Raw genomic sequence first — 19,641 nt, forward strand, 5'->3', positions numbered from 1 at the left:
ACAACGCTGGCCCCGTGTGCCCAGTCAGAAGGAGAGGCTGTGTTCCCCCTGATGTCTGTTGGGAGGGCCGAGCGCGAGAGGAGGAATCCAAAGACAAACCCACTGCGGGAGCTGCGTTTGCTCCTGGAAGTTGGAATTAAACAACGCTGATGCCTTTGAAGACAGGTCTGATCATCTGGAAAAGAATCGCCCAACAAGCCAAACGCACTCTGTCACCGAGTGTGGGGGAGTCAGGGCCTGCACCCCTCTTCCCGAGATTCACCATGACTCTTAGCCAGCCAGTAAAACTTTCCCAGGTCAAATGCACCCCACTCCCTGCTCCGTCACACACGTCCACGGAGGTGACCTGCTTCCCCAGCTTAGTTCTCTGCCTGAGGCAGCACAAGCAGGGGACACGGAGATCAGGAATCCTGCTCTGCCAACGACTTCATCTGTGCTTGTGGGCGAGTCACTTAACCTCGCCATGGGGACAATGGGCTGATCCAGCTTTGAAGGCTCTGGATGAAGGCTGCCAAAGCTACCAGGGGCAGCAGGAGCTGGAGTAGACCATGTAGCTGGGCACCCAAAACTCCTCCTCAGGCTCCCTTGGAAACTCCAGCCCCAGCCCCCGTCTGCGTGGGGGTCTCAGGCCATTTCTGCTGCACTGGGATGGCCAACAGCACGGAGCTCAGCAGAGCCACTAGCCAGGGATCCACCCGGCCTGCATTGCCTCAGTGGACCCACAGATAACGGTGGGCTTGTGGTTACATGGTCTACTCTAGACAAGGACTGAGACTCAGGACACCTGGGTCAATTCCTGGGTCTGCCAGACATATTTACATTACAGCAGCATCTAGACAACCGAGATCGAGGCCCCATCATGCTGGGCGCTGCCCAGACACACAGCGACCAAGATTGGGGCCCCGTCGCACCGGGCACCGCCCAGACCCCGACCAAGATTGGGGTCCTGTTGCACCGTGCACTGCCCACACAGAAACCAACATCGGGGTCCTGTCACATCGGGCACTGCCCAGACAGACAGCGACCAAGATTGGGGCCCCGTCGTGCCGGGCGCTGCCCAGACACACAGTGACCGAGATCAGGGCCCTGTCAGGCCGGGCGCTGCCCAGACACACAGCGACCGAGATCGGGGCCCCGTCGTGCCGGGCGCTGCCCAGACACACAGTGACCGAGATCAGGGCCCCGTCGTGCCGGGCGCTGCCCAGACACACAGTGACCGAGATCAGGGGCCCCGTCGTGCCGGGCGCTGCCCAGACACACAGTGACCGAGATCAGGGCCCTGTCAGGCCGGGCGCTGCCCAGACACACAGTGACCAAGATTGGGGCCCCGTCGCACCGGGCGCCGCCCAGACCCCGACCAAGATTGGGGTCCTGTTGCACCGTGCACTGCCCACACAGAAACCAACATCGGGGTCCTGTCACACCGGGCACTGCCCAGACAGACAGTGACCGAGATCAGGGCCCTGTCAGGCCGGGCGCTGCCCAGACAGCGACCGAGATCGGGACCCCGTCATGCTGGGCGCTGCCCAGACACACAGTGACCGAGATCAGGGCCCCGTCATGCTGGGCGCTGCCCAGACACACAGTGACCGAGATCAGGGCCCTGTCAGGCCGGGCGCTGCCCAGACACACAGCGACCGAGATCGGGGCCCCGTCGTGCTGGGCGCTGCCCAGACACACAGTGACCGAGATCAGGGGCCCCGTCGTGCCGGGCGCTGCCCAGACACACAGTGACCGAGATCAGGGCCCTGTCAGGCCGGGCGCTGCCCAGACACACAGTGACCGAGATCAGGGCCCTGTCAGGCCGGGCGCTGCCCAGACACACAGCGACCGAGATCAGGGGCCCTATCTGGCCACCCCGCAGCTCCAGGCTGTCCTATACTGACTGGGCTTTGGCAGGCCCCAGGAGCCCAGGCTCAGTCCCCAAGCAGGGAGATCAGAGGAGCTGTCCAGAGCACAGCGGTCCTTAAACACTGAGTTAGCACCACCAGCCAGAGCCTCCCACGCGTGCCAATGCCAGGGCAGGGCGGGACCAGGCTCCCAGCTGAGCCCAAGCTGATGAGGGGTGTTTGATGGGCCAGAGGGGGTCTGGGGAGGGTGTGTGGAGGTGAGGGAATCTAGCCCTGCCCCTGCAGGGCACCACATTGGGAAACAATCCAACTCCACTGGCATCACCCCACCAAACCGCTTTGAGCCACCGGCCAAGTCCAGCCACAGGAGCCCTGGCTATGGGGGGGCTCCCAAATATCAGCAGACACAGGGCCCCCCAACAGGGTGCTGCAGGCAGCCCCAGGGAGGATCAGACCCAGAGCCCAGCAAGGTGCTTCTGACTGAGTTCGCTGCCGGCCAGTGGGAATGGGGCTGCGCCGCCCCCTCCACAGAAACAACCCAGGAATACTCCCAAGGGCTCGTGTGCACGCCCGGGTCTGTGTGCACTGTTTGTGCACACACGTGCATGGCCACAAGTCACTCGTGCTGCCCCGTCTCCCCCACACACCATGGCAATCGCCAGGGAAAGCTGGTGCAGGTGGCAGGGGGTGGGACTGAGCTTCCCACCCCAGAGGGCAGCTCGCTCAGCGAGGGGGGCCAGCGCAGCGAGCGCTGAGCGCCCCACAGGGAGAGGCCATGAGCAAAATGGACTTCCCACGACATGGCGAGATTTCAGGATGGACAGACGGACGGGGTGGACAGACAGCAATCAGAGCACCGCTTGCCCCCACAGTTGGCGTCCGAGCGAGGAGCAGGGCTCAGGACACTGCCTCCCAAGGCCCCACGCTCCAGCCCCAGCCGCCAGGTGCATTGACACAGACTCAGTCACGGCAGGCAGCCGCCAGCACCAGGGAGGGAACCCAGGTGTCCTGCAGGCAGGTATGTGGATCGTTATTCCCTACGCAGCTGCCTCTCCGGCTTGATGAGCGCTGAGGCAGCCTGCACTGCAGGGTGCTGCCAACCGCCACGCCTGCGAACTGAACCGCCGGGGCTTCCAACCAGCCTGCGCTAAACATTGTGACCTTCAACAGCCCCCCTCCATGCCGATCCCCCCTGCCCAGGACGCTGCAGCCCCAGGACGCTGCCTGCAATGTGTGACCCCTCCCCCATGCTGGGGCCAGGCCCCCCAGCACAGCCAAGGGAGTGGTGCCAGCCCTCGCACAAGAGACACAAAGCAGCAATTCAGGGCTTGAGTGAAGGCCAGGGGAGAGGGGGCCTGGCTGCTCGGGGTGGGGTGAGGAAGCTGTGACAATCTCCCCTTCCCCCCCCCGCCGGCCAGCCCTAGGGAGCTTTTCTCTCCAGGCTGCCCCTCCTCCACAGCCCAGCTCCTTGGGGGGACAAGGTCTCACTGGGGGGGCGACACCCTTCACCCCACCCTTCACACTCATTAGCACTATGCCTGGGGTTAACGAGGATCTGAGCAAACCAGGCCAGCTTCACACCAGCCAGTTCCACTGCACTGCTCCCAGTCCACACAGAATCGGGGCCCTTTTCTCTTCTCCAGCAGCAGTGGCAGGTCCCCCTGCAAATGCCACATGGGACCCCCAGCAGGCACAGAGCCCACCCCTGCAGCCCACCCAGCCCCCTCACCCCCAGCTCCGACTCCCCCAGCCCCCTGCAGTCCCCGCCCAGCTCCTCCAGCCCAGGATCCCCCAGCCCCCGCAGTCCTGTCCCACCCCCGAGCTCCGACTCCCCCAGTCCCCTGCAGTCCCCGCCCAGCTCCTCCAGCCAGGAATCCCCCAGCCCCCGCAGTCCCATCCTCCTCCAGCTCGGATCCCCCAGCCCCTGCAGTCCTGTTCCCCCCCACCCAACTCCTCCAGCCGAGATCCCCCAGCCCCTGCAGTCCTGTCCCATCCCCCAGCCTGGGATCCCCAGCCCTGTCCTCCTCCAGCTCCTCCAGCCTGGGATCCCCCAGCTCCTGCAGTCCTGTCCCGCCCCTCAGCTCTCACTCCCCTAGCCCCCTGCAGTCCCATCCCCCCTACCCAGCTCCTCCAACCTGGGAACTCCCAGCACCCTGCAGTCCCCCCACCAGCTCCTCCAGCCCAGGATCCCCCAATCCCCGCAGTCCTGTCCCACCCCCCAGCTTCTCCAGCCTGGGATCCCCCAGCCCCCTGCAGTCCCCACCCCAGCTCCTCCAGCTCAGATCCCCCAGCCCCTGCAGTTCCCCTCCCCAGCTCCTCCAGCCCGGGATCCCCCAGCCCCTGCAGTTCCCCTCCCCAGATCCCCCAGCCCCTGCAGTCCCAACCCCAGCTCCTCCAGCCCGGCATCCCCCAGTCCCCGCAGTCCTGTCCCACCCCCCAGCTCCTCCAGCCCGGGATCCCCCAGCCCTCGTAGTCTCATCCTCCTCCAGCTCGGATCCCCCAGTCCCTGCAGTTCCCCTCCCCAGATCCCCCAGCTGGGATCCTCCAGCCCCTGCAGTTCCCCTCCCCAGCTCCTCCAGCCCAGGATCCCCCAGCCCCCGCAGTCCTGTCCCACCCCCCAGCTCCTCCAGCCTGGGATCCCCAAGCCCCCTGCAGTCCTCACCCCAGCTCCTCCAGCTCGGATCCCCCAGTCCCTGCAGTTCCCCTCCCCAGATCCCCCAGCTGGGATCCCCCAGCCCCTGCAGTTCCCCTCCCCAGATCCCCCAGCCCCTGCAGTCCCAACCCCAGCTCCTCCAGCCCGGGATCCCCCAGCCCTCGTAGTCTCATCCTCCTCCAGCCCGGGATTCCCCAGCCCCTGCAGTTCCCCTCCCCAGATCCCCCAGCCCCTGCAGTTCCCCTCCCCAGCTCCTCCAGCCGGGATCCCCCAGCCCCCGGCAGTCCCGTCCCCCCCGCCCCAGCTCCTCCAGCAGAGATCCCCCAACCCCTGCAGTCCCACCCCCAGCTGCTGAGCTGGTTTGAAGCAGACACGTTCGGTATGGGAGCGGTCGTGGGGGGCACCTGACACTCTGCTCGGGGAAGGACACAGGAGCCAAGCCAACTCCAGTCCACAAGCGAACAATTCGCCCCAAAGAGGCCCCAGGACACACAGGAGGGAGGCGGAGGCAGAGGGTGCGTCCCATCGCAGAGCCGAGGGCATGTCCCAGCCCGTGGCTGCCCCGAGGGGCCCAGCCGCTGGCAGAGCTGCGACCCCCCGGGCCCGAGCCCACAATTCAAGCCAGAGAAAGCGCAAAGTCTCTGGCACCCAGCGGGTGCAGAATCGACTCGGACAGGCATGAAGCTGCCAGAGTGTGGGGGGGGTCCTGTCCTCCTCATATGTGGGGAGGCTTTTTCAGGCCATTAAGGAGCCTCAGGTGGGTCCCGCCTAGTGCTGTCCCGCTCCGACCCAGCTGCCAAGGGCGGTGAGCGGGCGGCCGAGCCTGGGGCTGCTCGGGGCCCCTCCAGCCCTGCTCCGGCTCAGCAGCGGACGGAGATGCTCAGCGCGGTGAGTCATTTAAACTGGGGGAGTGGGGAGGGCTGCGGTGCCTGCAGCACCTCCCTCCCAGAGGGGCTGGCCGGAGGGGTCACTGGCACTGCCCCATCGGCTCCTCTGCAGTGACTGGGGGGCCACCAGCCCCTCACCTGGTCTCCTGCAAGGGCCGGGGAGGGGACCACAACAGGGACACTTCTCTCTCCTCCTTGCCAGGGGTGCAGGAGGGTCTGAAAATCCCACCCCAGCCCACAAAGGGGTCTGGAAACGCAGGAGCGCTACCGCGGGGAGCCCAGCCCCGCTCAGCACCGCACTCGGACGGATGGTCGGGAGAGAACGCTGCAGCCAGTCAATCTGGAACGACCAGCCCCAGCGATGGGGACCCACAGCACAGAGCAGCTGCTCATCGCTTCTCCCCCCGGGGTCCTGCCCTGCTGAGCTCCAGCGGCACTGCTCTCCGGGGGGCTCCCCATGCGAAGTGGGGGGAGGCAGGGAGATGGATGGCGGGGGGGGCCAGGAGCAGAGAGGCCAAGCTGCAGCGAAACACACAGACAGCCCCGATAGGGTCCCTGCACAGGCACCCGGACACGGACGGACACTGACGTCCCTGAGTCAGCCGCCGGCAGCGGTAGGGGCATCCAGACGGACAGACACCTACCCGGCCACCCGGACGGACAGACCCCCCCCAGACACACACAGCCACTCGCGCAGACACCCGGCAGCGTGCGGGGCACCCAGACGGACATCCCCCCCCCAGACACAGCCGCTCCCGCAGACAACTGGCCACGGGGCACCTGGACTGACAGGCAGCCCCCCCACACACACACACAGCCGCTCACACAGATACCCAGCCATGGGGCACCCGGACTGACCCCCCCTCCGACACAGCCGCTCACACAGACACCCGGCCATGGGGCACCCGGACAGACCCCCCCCTCCGACACACACAGCCGCTCCCGCAGACACCCGGCCAGGGGGCACCCGGACAGACCCCACACACACACACACAGCCGCTCACACAGACACCCGGCCATGCGGCACCCGGACAGACCCCCCACACACACACACACTGCCGCTCCCGCAGACACCCGGCCAGGGGGCACCCGGACAGACCCCCCCACACACACACACACAGCCGCTCCCGCAGACACCCGGCCATGGGGCACCCGGACAGACCCCCCCCCCCACACACACACAGCCGCTCACACAGACACCCAGCCATGGGGCACCCGGATAGACCCCCACACACACACACACAGCCGCTCACACAGACACCCGGCCAGGGGGCACCCGGACAGACCCCCACCCACACACACACACAGCCGCTCACACAGACATCCGGCCAGGGGGCACCCGGACAGACCCCCACACACACACACACAGCCGCTCACACAGACACCCAGCCATGGGGCACCCGGACAGACCCACACACACACACACACAGCCGCTCACACAGACACCCGGCTAGGGGGCACCCGGACAGACCCCCCACACACACACACAGCCGCTCACACAGACACCCGGCCAGGGGCCACCCGGACAGACCCCCTCCACACACACACAGCCGCTCCCGCAGACACCCGGCCATGGGGCACCCGGACAGACCCACACACACACACACACAGCCGCTCACACAGACACCCGGCCAGGGGGCACCCGGACAGACCCACACACACACACACACAGCCGCTCACACAGACACCCGGCCAGGGGCCACCCGGACAGACCCCCTCCACACACACACAGCCTCTCCCGCAGACACCCGGCCATGGGGCACCCGGACAGACCCACACACACACACACACACACACACAGCCGCTCACACAGACACCCGGCCAGGGGCCACCCGGACAGACCCCCTCCACACACACACAGCCGCTCCCGCAGACACCCGGCCATGGGGCACCCGGACAGACCCCCCCACACACACACACAGCCGCTCACACAGACACCCGGCCAGGGGGCACCCGGACAGACCCCCCTCCACACACACACACACACAGCCGCTCCCGCAGACACCCGGCCAGGGGGCACCCGGACAGACCCCCCCCACACACACACACAGCCGCTCACACAGACACCCAGCCAGGGGGCACCCGGACAGACCCCCCCCCCGACACACACAGCCGCTCACACAGACACCCGGCCATGGGGCACCCGGACAGACCCCCCCACACACACACACACAGCCGCTCACACAGACACCCGGCCGTGGGGCACCCGGACAGACCCCCCCCCCCGACACACACACACACAAGCCGCTCACACAGACACCCGGCCAGGGGGCACCCGGACAGACCCCCACACAGACACACACACAGCCGCTCCCGCAGACACCCGGCCAGGGGGCACCCGGACAGACCCCCCCCCCCACACACACACACACAAGCCGCTCACACAGACACCCGGCCAGGGGGCACCCGGACAGACCCCCACACAGACACACACACAGCCGCTCCCGCAGACACCCGGCCAGGGGGCACCCGGACAGACCCCCCCCACACACACACACACAAACAGCCGCTCACACAGACACCCGGCCAGGGGGCACCCGGACAGACCCCCACACACACACACACACTGCCGATCCCGCAGACACCCGGCCAGGGGGCACCCGGACAGACCCCACACACACACACACACAGCCGCTCCCGCAGACACCCGGCCAGAGGGCTCCCGGACAGACCCCCCCCCACACACACACACACAGCCGCTCACACAGACACCCGGCCAGGGGGCACCCGGACAGACCCACACACACACACACACAGCCGCTCCCGCAGACACCCGGCCAGAGGGCTCCCGGACAGACCCCCCCCTCCCACACACACACAGCCGCTCACACAGACACCCGGCCAGGGGGCACCCGGACAGACCTCCCCCCCACACACACACACACAGCCGCTCCCGCAGACACCCGGCCAGGGGGCACCCGGCCAGACCCCACACACACACACACACTGCCGATCCCGCACCCGGCCATGGGGAACCCAGAGAGACCCCCCCCCACACACACACACAGCCGCTCACACAGACACCCAGCCATGGGGCACCCGGACAGACCCACACACACACACACACAGCCGCTCACACAGACACCCGGCCAGGGGGCACCCGGACAGACCCCCCCCACACACACACACAGCCGCTCCCGCAGACACCCGGCCATGGGGCACCCGGACAGACCCCCCCACACACACACACACAGCCGCTCACACAGACCCCCGGCCAGGGGCCACCCGGACAGACCCCCTCCACACACACACACAGCCGCTCACACAGACACCCGGCCATGGGGCACCCGGACAGACCCCCCCACACACACACACAGCCGCTCACACAGACCCCCGGCCAGGGGCCACCCGGACAGACCCCCCCACACACACACACAGCCGCTCCCGCAGACACCCGGCCAGGGGGCACCCGGACAGACCCCCCACACACACACAGAGCCGCTCCCGCAGACACCCGGCCATGGGGCACCCGGACAGACCCCCCCACCCACACACACAGCCGCTCCCGCAGACACCCGGCCAGGGGCCACCCGGACAGACCCCACACACACACACACACACAGCCGCTCCCGCAGACACCCGGCCAGGGGCCACCCGGACAGACCCCACACACACACACACACAGCCGCTCCCGCAGACACCCGGTGACGGGGACTCACGATTTTCTCCGAGGTGCCAGCCCGGGAGATCGAGGTGCCATTAAGCCCCACCAGGGACGGCAGCGTCTGCGACATCCAGTTGGTGACCATGGCCATGGTGCTGAGCACGGCTCCGATCTTCAGCAGCGGCACGGTCATGTCGGCCCCTGCCTCATCCCCCCTCGGTGGGGGCAGCCTGCTTCCCGACCCTCGGCTCCCGGCCCAGGGAGCCCCCGCTCGCCAGCCGGCCCCCGGCCCCCGGCCTCCTCCGGGCTGCGAGCACCGCGCGGCTCCGCTCCAGTCCTTATAAAGCGCCCGGCTGGAGCGAACGCCCGCTCCGCTCCCCATCGCTTCCAGCCCAGTGACGTCAGCCGGCGCTGGCCACGGGCCGGGGGGGGCTGAGCAGACAAGGCACCGGCAAGCCCTGGCCATCCCGCCCGTGCTCCGCGGAGACCTGGGCTCCCGGGGGGGGGGGGGCTTGTCTCTGAGCCTCTAGCACCGGCCGGGAGCTTGGGGGGTTGTCGAGGAAACGGGGAGGCAGCCGGGGGGGGGGAGGGAGGTTAGGAGAGCTCAGGGGAAGGACACATCAAAGCGGTGAGATGGGGGGGCTGGTCACTGGGAGAGCATCGCGGGGGGGGGTTGGCTGTCACTCAGGATCTCGCCAATCGTCAGCCGGCTGCAGGGAGAGGCCCTGGCCCCACGTGGGGGCCCCTGCACCGGGTGGGGGCTTTGGGGGGAGGGGTAGCTAGAGGCCGGCAGGATGGGAAGGGCCCTGCCTGGGTTGCCCCAAAGCAGGAGGGAGGCTGAATGGCTGGGACCCCAGCACCTTGCAGCCCCCACAGCCCAGCTGCCCCTTCCCTGGAGGGGACACAACCTGCTATTGCTGCTGCCCCCCCCCCCCCCCCCCGCAGGGGAGAAAGTGCCCAGACACCCTGGTGGTGGCGCCGTACAGAGCCCGGGCAGAGGGGAACCTGCCGGGGGGGGGGGGGGAGAGAGAGAGAGGTAGGGGGTGTGTGTGTGGGTGGGTGGGGGGGGTAACTGTAAGCTCCCCCTGCTCAGCCCCGGAGAGCCCTTTGCCAGGGGGCCCGGCCCCTCCCCACTCCAGACAGCGCCCCGGAGCCCACATGCCCCCCCTCTCTGTCACTAGCAGGACTGGCCCCCTTGCCCCCCGGCTGCGGCCGCTGTGACGGCAAGTGATCGTCCCCGTCACGGGGGGGGGGGGTCAGGGCCCTGCACCCTCTTCCCGGGACTCAGCCAGCCAGTAACACAGAAGGTTTATTGGGCAGTAGGAACGCAGGTTACAGCAGAGCTTGGAGGTACAGCCAGGACCCCTCAGTCAGGTCCTTCGGGGGGGGGGCAGGGAGCTTAGACCCCAGCCTGGGGTTCCCTGCGTTGCACCCCCAACCCAAACTGCCAAACCCAAAACTCCTCCAGCATCTTTTCCCCCCTCCCCTCTCCCCTGTCCTTCGTTCAGTCTCCCGCAGGTGTGAATTCTCCCAGCCCCCCTCCTGGCGCCGGTTACAGCTCAGGGAGATTTACTCTCATCCCCAACGTAACCTCCCAGTGCAAATCCGCCTGCTCCCTGCTCCGTCCCCCCGGCCCCCCAGCCCCTCCTCCCCTGCTCCTGCCCCTGCCCCGCGCCCCCCCCAGCCGGTTTGTTTCCAGGCCCAGCGTCGCCACCTGCTGGCCACACAGACGTCTCGCTACCTCGGATCAGGGCAGAGGGGGTAGCTCCCTCTTCATGCTGGCACAGAACCCAGGAGTCCTGGCTCCCAGCCCCCTGCTCCAACCACTCGACCCCGTCCCCTCCCAGAGCTACAGATAGAACCCAGGAGTCCTGGCTCCCAGCCTCCTGCTCCAACCACTCGACCCCGTTCCCTCCCAAAGCTACAGATAGAACCCAGGAGTCCTGGCTCCCAGCCCCCTGCTCCAACCACTTGACTCCGTCCCCTCCCAAAGCTACAGATAGAACCCAGGAGTCCTGGCTCCCAGCCCCCTGCTCCAACCACTCGACCCCGTCCCCTCCCAGAGCTACAGATAGAACCCAGGAGTCCTGGCTCCCAGCCCCCTGCTCCAACCACTCGACCCCGTCCCCTCCCAGAGCTACAGATAGAACCCAAGAGTCCTGGCTCCCAGCCCCCTGCTCCAACCACTCGACCCCGTTCCCTCCCAGAGCTAGAGAACCCAGGAGTCCTGGTTCCCAGCCCCCTGCTCCAACCACTCGACCCCGTCCTCTCCCAGAGCTAGAGAACCCAGGAGTCCGAGACCCTACATCCACAGAACTCAGTACACAGGAAGGAGTGTTTGTTTTGTTCATATTAACATAATTTCTATGATGGGAGCACTTGGAGGCGCTGCCCAGACACACAGCGACCAAGATCAGGGCCACATCGGGCGGGGCACTGCCCAGACACACAGTGATCGAGATTGGGGCCCCGTCGCGCCGGGCGCTGCCCAGACACACAGTGATCGAGATTGGGGCCCCGTCGCGCCGGGCGCTGCCCAGACACACAGTGATCGAGACTGGGGCCCCGTCACGCCGGGCACTGCCCAGACCCACAGCGACCAAGATCAGGGCCACATCGGTCGGGGCACTGCCCAGACACACAGTGATCGAGAGTGAGACCCTGTCACGCGGGGTGCTGCCCAGACACACAGTGATCGAGACTGGGGCCCCGTCGCGCTGGGCACTGCCCAGACACACAGTGATCGAGACTGGGGCCCCGTCGCGCCGGGCACTGCCCAGACACACAGTGATCGAGACTGGGGCCCCGTCGCGCCGGGCACTGCCCAGACACACAGTGATCGAGACTGGGGCCCCGTCGCGCCGGGCACTGCCCAGACACACAGCGACCGAGACTGGGGCCCCGTCGCGCCGGGCACTGCCCAGACACACAGCGACCAAGATCAGGGCCACATCGGGCAGGGCACTGCCCAGACACACAGTGATCGAGGCTGGGGCCCCGTCACGCCGGGCGCTTCCCAGACACACAGCGACCAAGATCAGGGCCACATCGGGCGGGGCACTGCCCAGACATACAGTGATCGAGACTGGGGCCCCGTCACGCCGGGCGCTGCCTAGACCCACAGTGATCGAGACTGGGGCCCCATCACGCCGGGCGCTGCCCAGACACACAGTGATCAAGACTGAGGCCCCGTCACGCCAGGCGCTGCCCAGACACACAGCGACCAAGATCAGGGCCACATCGGGCTGGGCACTGCCCAGACACATAGTGATCGAGACTGGGGCCCCGTCACGCCGGGCGCTGCCCAGACACACAGTGATCGAGACTGGGGCCCCGTCACGCCGGGCGCTGCCCAGACACACAGCGACCAAGATCAGGGCCACATCGGGCGGGGCACTGCCCAGACACACAGTGATCGAGAGTGGGGCCCTGTCACGCCGGGCGCTGCCCAGACACACAGTGATCGAGACTGGGGCCCCGTCACGCCGGGCACTGCCCAGACACACAGTGATCGAGACTGGGGCCCCGTCGCGCCCGGCACTGCCCAGACACACAGCGACCAAGATCAGGGCCACATCGGGCTGGGCACTGCCCAGACACACAGTGATCGAGACTGGGGCCCCGTCATGCCGGGCGCTGCCCAGACCCACAGTGATCGAGACTGGGGCCCCGTCATGCCGGGCACTGCCCAGACACACAGTGATCGAGACTGGGGCCCCGTCACGCCGGGCGCTGCCCAGACACACAGTGATCGAGACTGGGGCCCCATCGCGCCGGGCGCTGCCCAGACACACAGCGACCAAGATCAGGGCCACATCGGGCGGGGCACTGCCCAGACACACAGTGATCGAGACTGGGGCCCCGTCACGCTGGGCGCTGCCCAGACACACAGTGATCGAGACTGGGGCCCCATCACGCCGGGCGCTGCCCAGACACACAGTGATCGAGACTGGGGCCCCGTCGCGCTGGGCACTGCCCAGACACACAGCGACCAAGATCAGGGCCACATCGGGTGGGGCACTGCCCAGACACACAGTGATCGAGACTGGGGCCCCGTCACGCCGGGCGCTGCCCAGACACACAGTGATCGAGACTGGGGCCCCGTCGCGCTGGGCACTTCCCAGACACACAGCGACCAAGATCAGGGCCACATCGGGCGGGGCACTGCCCAGACACACAGTGATCGAGACTGGGGCCCCGTCGCGCTGGGCACTGCCCAGACACACAGTGCCTTGGATGCAGTGTGAATGCCCCGCTCAGGAGCGACGCGGCCAGTCGGCACCTCTGCCCAGCCTAGCGCTGGCACCCAGACCAAGCCGTGCTGGGTGGTGCTGCAGTGCCACCTCGTGGGGACTGGCAGTCACTGCGTGTGCACGCACAGCGAGACAGCGCCCGTCTAGCCCGGTATCCCGGCTCCAACAACAGAAGCACAGCACACACGAGTCCCTAGCTCAGCCCAGTGCCCGTCTAGCCCAGTATCCCGGCTCCAACAACAGCAGCAGCACCGCGCGCACACGCACAGAGTCCCTAGCTCAGCCCAGGTCCCATCTAGCCCAGTATCCCGGCTCCAACAGCAGCAGCACCGCACGCGCGCACACACACTCATACACACACACACGAGTCCCTAGCTCAGCCCAGCGCCCGTCTAGCCCGGTATCCCAGCTCCAACAACAGCAGCAGCACCGCACACACAAGTCCCTAGCTCAGCCCAGCGCCCGTCTAGCCCGGTATCCCGGCTCCAACAACAACAGCAGCACCACACACGCGTGCACACACACACACGAGTCCCTAGCTCAGCCCAGGGCCCATCTAGCCCAGTATCCCGGCTCTGACAGCACCACTGCTCTGGAGGAAGGCGCCCGAGCCCTGCAGGAGGCAGCGGTGGGATTCTTGGCCCCAGGCAAGCCCCCTGCTGACCCCTGGGAGTTACAGGTCAGGACGCAGGGGGCCTCTGGCCCAGCCAGGCTTCTTGGGCCCATTCTGCCCCTCGCTGCTCTAACTAGGGATGTTCTCATTAGTCACAGAAACGGCTGGTCCCCTTTCTCATCCCTGCCTAGCTCTTGGCTGCATGGAGAATGTCAGCTGTTCAGGGCAGGGCCTGTCTCCATTTAGTGTCTGCGCCACGCCCTCACCCTGGGGCCCTGGGTGCTGCCCTAACACCAGTAAACAACACTCCTCAGCCTGGGTGAACCCCTGCGGCAGAGAGTTCCACCGGCCCACGCCTCTTCCTCTCTCCCGTTTGGAACCCGCTGCCTTTGAGTCTCCCTGAGCCTCGCCCAGACCACGGGGGTGAGAGCGAGTCTCACTCACACTCACACACACACACACACACACACACACACACACACACACACACACACACACACACACACACACACACACACACACACGATTTATCCATCACACAAATCCCTGCACCAGGACCGGCTACTTGGGCTCCAGCTCCCCCCATCGGTGGGGCAAGTGGAGACGGTCCCAGGCCAGGCTGGCTGCAGGGATGGGGGCTCTTCCGAGCACGGGGGGGGGGGGAGGCGCGACACAGTGGGGAGACAGGGATGAAGCCAAGGGGACAGACTCCGGTGGGCAGAAAAACAGAGCCTGGGGGAGCAGGAAGGGCAAGGTGGGTGCAGCCCCCTCCCCCCAGGTCTCCGGGTGAGGTGCCTCAATCAGGGCTCCCTACCCCACATCTTGGCAGAACTTGCAATGGGGTGTGATGCAGGGTAAGGGGGGAGTCAGCATCACTGCGCTGTGCAGCCACTTCCAGGCAGGGGGCAGGCAGGCGGTGCCCAGATGCTGCGGGAGGCTCCCCCCAACTGGCACCATTAGGTTCGAGGCCCAGAGACCCCAGGTATGTCCCATCTTCTCTGCCCCTATGCCAGGCTGCATGCCAAGGATGCTGCCCTGCGCGTGGTTGGCAGCAGTGCCAGAAGCCCCAGCACTGACCTGCCCTGACTGAGACGGGGCATCCTGGTGCCTGGCACAGGCAGGGAGCCAGTGAGCATCAGGTGGCAGCAGCAGCCCACGTGTCACACCAGCCACATCCCCGCGGGCGACAGGCTGGGGCTCAGCGGCCACGGAGCGTGGGAAGCACAGCTGTGCGCTGGTGTGACGAGGGAGACCGTGCCACTCAGCCCAGCCCTGAGCCCGCCCCTCTGCCGGCTCCGTCCTAGCCCCTGCCACGGACCCTTCAAGCTGCCCCGAGTGCCCGGCCCAGCCCCCTCTCTGCAAGACTCTGGCCAGCCAGGGAAGAGAGACCCCTATGAGAGAAGCCCCTTGCCCTGCCTGGGGCACCCAGCTCCCAATGGGCGTCCCAGCAGCACCCACAATGCCCAGCCTCACTGAGATACGCACACCCGGCCCCGCTCTCTGGGAGCAAGCGGGCCAGGCCTGCCAGAGGGGAGATGGCACTGCCTGTGGGGCCAAGGGAACGGGAGCTGGAGGCGCTGAGGTACCCGCCCCACGGAGGGGGCACAGACACCTACACGGGAAGTGGGTATTGTTACACTACAGGCCAGAGATCAGTGACCCCAGCACCCACCCACCCACCTCAGCACTCGCTGATTCTCTTCTAATTTGCCCAACCATAGTGTAATCACTGGGAATCTGCATGTAAATTGCTCGTTAATTCAGACTTGTTACGTGGCATTTAGTGCCGCGCTGGGGAATGAACCGTGGTCATAAGGAGAGAACGAGCAGGGAGACAGCACAGCTCCTGGGGGAGAGGAGACTCAGACACATGCACCCCCCAAACTTGTCCATGAGCATTAGAGCCAGAGCGGGGCAAAGGCGCCCTTAGGAGACAGAGGCAGATCCTGGTGGCCCAGCAGCTGCTCTAGCTAGAACGCGAGGGTAACAAGCACCCATTTTCTGCATGGCTCACAATGAGCCGGTGGAACTCTCTGCCACAGGATCTCTCGGAGGCTGGGAGCCCCGCAGGGTTCAGGAAAGGGCCAGACGTCACTATGGGCTGGTCCACACTGGGGGGGGGGAAATCGATCTTAGATACGCAATTCACGTAGCTGAAGTCGACTATCTAAGATCGGATTACTCACCCGTCCTCACCACGCGGGATCGATGTTCGCGGCTCCCCCTGTCGATTCCGGAACTCCGCTGGGGTTGATGGAGTTCCGGAATCGATATAAGCGCGCTTGGGGATCGATATATCGCGTCTAGATGAGACGCGATATATCGATCCCCTAGCAATCGATTTTAACCCGCCGATACGGCGGGTAGTCTGGACGTGGCTTAAGAGTAACTAGAATACCCAGAGTTAGCACATGCACCCTCCTGCTTGAGGGCATGAGTCCCATCCTCTCCCATCCTGCACCACTCCCAACCACTGCACGCTCGCTTTGCACACCAGGCCCACGTGCACCACTCCCAACCACTGCACGCTCGCTTTGCACACCAGGCCCACGTGCACCACTCCCAACCACTGCACGCTCACTTTGCACGCCAGGCCCACATGCACCACTCCCAACCACTGCACGCTCACTTTGCACACCAGACCCATTCGGCCCTCGTACACCACTCCCAACCAATGCAGGCTCGCTTTGCACGCCAGGCCCACGTGCACCACTCCCAACCACTGCATGCTCGCTTTGCACGACAGGCCCACGTGCACCACTCCCAACCACTGCACGCTCACTTTGCACACCAGGCCCACGTGCACCACTCCCAACCAATGCACGCTCGCTTTGCATGCCAGGCCCACGTGCACCACTCCCAACCACTGCACGCTCGCTTTGCACGCCAGGCCCACGTGCACCACTCCCAACCACTGCACGCTCGCTTTGCACGCCAGGCCCACGTGCACCACTCCCAACCACTGCATGCTCACTTTGCACACCAGGCCCATCCAGCCCTCGTACACCACTCCCAACCACTGCACGCTCGCTTTGCACACCAGGCCCACGTGCACCACTCCCAACCACTGCATGCTGACTTTGCACACCAGACCCATTCGGCCCTCGTGCACCACTCCCAACCAATGCATGCTCGCTTTGCACGCCAGGCCCACGTGCACCACTCCCAACCACTGCATGCTCGCTTTGCACGCCAGGCCCACGTGCACCACTCCCAACCACTGCACGCTCACTTTGCACACCAGGCCCACGTGCACCACTCCCAACCACTGCACGCTCCCTTTGCACACCAGGCCCACGTGCACCACTCCCAACCACTGCACGCTCACTTTACACGCCAGGCCCACGTGCACCACTCCCAACCACTGCATGCTCGCTTTGCACGCCAGGCCCACGTGCACCACTCCCAACCACTGCACGCTCACTTTGCACACCAGGCCCACGTGCACCACTCCCAACCACTGCACGCTCCCTTTGCACACCAGGCCCACGTGCACCACTCCCAACCACTGCACGCTCACTTTACACGCCAGGCCCACGTGCACCACTCCCAACCACTGCACGCTCGCTTTGCACGCCAGGCCCACGTGCACCACTCCCAACCACTGCATGCTCACTTTGCACACCAGGCCCATCCAGCCCTCGTACACCACTCCGAACCACTGCACGCTGTGATACAGTAGGGACTGTCTGTGTGGGGAGCGGGAGAGCAGGGGAGGACTTTAGGGGATGGACAATGCCAGGGCCTGTAACCTGAGCTAGGTAAGGGAGGGGAAAGGTCAACACCTTTGCCCGGGAAGGGGACAAAGGAAGGGAGTGGCAGGAGGGAAGCAGTTTGAGTTTGGGCTTGGGGCTGTGTGGGCGGAATTCAGGGGATCCTAGCTAGGATCCAAGCACCCTGAAAGCCCAGAAGGACTCGGTGGAGGGGTCCTGACTGTGCCTGCAAGCTCGGCTGTAACCTGTGTTCCTGTTGTTCAATAAACCTTCTGTTTTACTGGCTGGCTAAGAGTCACTGTGGGTCCCAGGAAGAGGGGTGCAGGGCCGGACTCCCCCACACTCCGTGACAACTGGTGGCAGCGGTGGGATATACTGCACCCCGTGGACGGCGCTTCCTGCAGTAAGTGACTGGGGAGCAGTAAAACGAAGGGGTGATTAACCCCTGGGAGTGTGTGCCCAGTGAGAAGGACTTTGCAGTAACAGGGTCCCCCGGGGGATTGCAGCGAGCGGTCCCAGGGGCGGAGGAGTCTGCAGCTCGACCCTGGCAGAGAGGTGGTGACCTCAAGAAGGGCTGGTGCACTAGGGGTCCCCCTGGAAACCGTGGGGAGCGGCGAACACCCCTGCCTGTGAGTGCCCAGCAGGAAGATGTATGCCAAGCGGCGCAAGTGTGACCTGGTGGAGCTGTGTAAGCAGAGGGGGCTGCACCCAGGGACGCTCAGCAAGGACCATCTGATTGCCCAGCTGGAGCAGGGAGACCGCATGAATGAACGGAGCCCTGTCTCTGAGGGAAGCAGCCGGGCGGATGCAGCGCAGGCACCAATGTCTGTCCCCACTGGGAGTGGTCAGCCCGCGGACGAGGGCTTCCCGAGACCCCCCCTTCCTAGGTCTAGGGGAAGGGCGGGGAGGAGCCCAGTGTATACCAAGGGCACCGTGACACCCCCGGCCAGCAGGGGATCCGCCCGGCGAAGCCCACCCCCCAGCAGGGGATCCTCCCGGCGACGCTCGGCATCCATGGAGCGGAAGCGGCTGGAATATGAAAGGGAGAAGCTCGAGTTAAAGAGGCAAAAGCTGGAGGAGAAGGCGAAACAGCATGAACATGAGTGGGAGGAGAAGGAGAAACAGCGTAAACATGAGCTGGACCTGGCCCGGCTGGCGAGCAGTGGGGCCCCGGCTGCGGAGAGTGAGGGGGGACCCAAGCCTACAAAGAGCTTTGATAAGCACTTGCTGCCCCGGCGTAAGGAGGGGGAGGACATAGATATCTTCCTGACGGCCTTTGAGAATGCCTGCGAGCTGCACAGGGTTGACCCTGCAGACAGGATCGCAGTTCTCACCCCTTTACTGGACTCCACAGCCGTGGAGGTGTACAGCCGACTGAAAGGGGCGGAGGCAGGGGACTATGAACTGTTCAAACAGGCCCTGCTCCGCGAGTTTGGGCTGACTCCTGAGATGTACCGGAAAAAGTTCCGGAGCCAGCGTAAAACCCGTGAGGTCACATACCTACAACTGGTCAACCGGGCGCAGGGGTATGCCCGCAAGTGGACAGCTGGGGCCCAAACTAAAGAGGACCTGCCTGACCTATTCATACTGGAGCACCTGTACGAGCAGTGCCCGTCCGACTTGAGGCTGTGGTTGATGGACCAGAAGCCGGAGAACCTGCAGCATGCAGGCCAGCTGGCCGACCAATTTGTGGACAGTTGGGCAGGGGATGGCAGGGAGGAGTCTCAAAGGAGCAGGCCTGCCTCAACGCAGAGAGAGAGTCATCATGGGACCTCCCAAAGGGGGCCTATGGAGAACCCCCCCAAAAGGGGAACATCCAGCGGCAGGTCCCTCCGACTCACTCAAGGGGACCCACGAGACATGGGCTGCTATCGCTGTGGCCAACGAGGTCACATACGGGCCCAGTGCCCCAAGCTCAGGGACAGACCAAGCAGACCCAACCCGCAGAGGGTGGACTGGGTAAAAACCCAATCGGAGGAGGGGCTACATTCCCAGGAAAGGGGGGCTGGCAACATACCACCTGTGGATGCGCCAGGCTCCGGGTTTGTGGTTTACCGGGTGGGCGCGG

General features: G+C 65.7%; 1 protein-coding gene across 1 annotated transcript in view; it reads right to left on the reverse strand.

Annotated features, from left to right (window-relative positions):
- Positions 1–9,268, reverse strand: part of OLFM2 (olfactomedin 2) — a 67,685-nt gene extending 58,417 nt beyond the window's left edge. The window contains exon 1 of the mRNA XM_050924821.1: positions 9,050–9,268. Within this exon, the coding sequence (XP_050780778.1) occupies positions 9,050–9,187 (138 nt within the window). The 5' untranslated portion in view covers positions 9,188–9,268. The remainder of the gene's footprint in view (positions 1–9,049) is intronic.
- Between the last annotated feature and the right edge of the window lie 10,373 nt (positions 9,269–19,641).

Source organism: Gopherus flavomarginatus, chromosome 16, assembly GCF_025201925.1.
Source record: "Gopherus flavomarginatus isolate rGopFla2 chromosome 16, rGopFla2.mat.asm, whole genome shotgun sequence".
Classification (NCBI taxonomy): domain Eukaryota; kingdom Metazoa; phylum Chordata; order Testudines; family Testudinidae; genus Gopherus; species Gopherus flavomarginatus.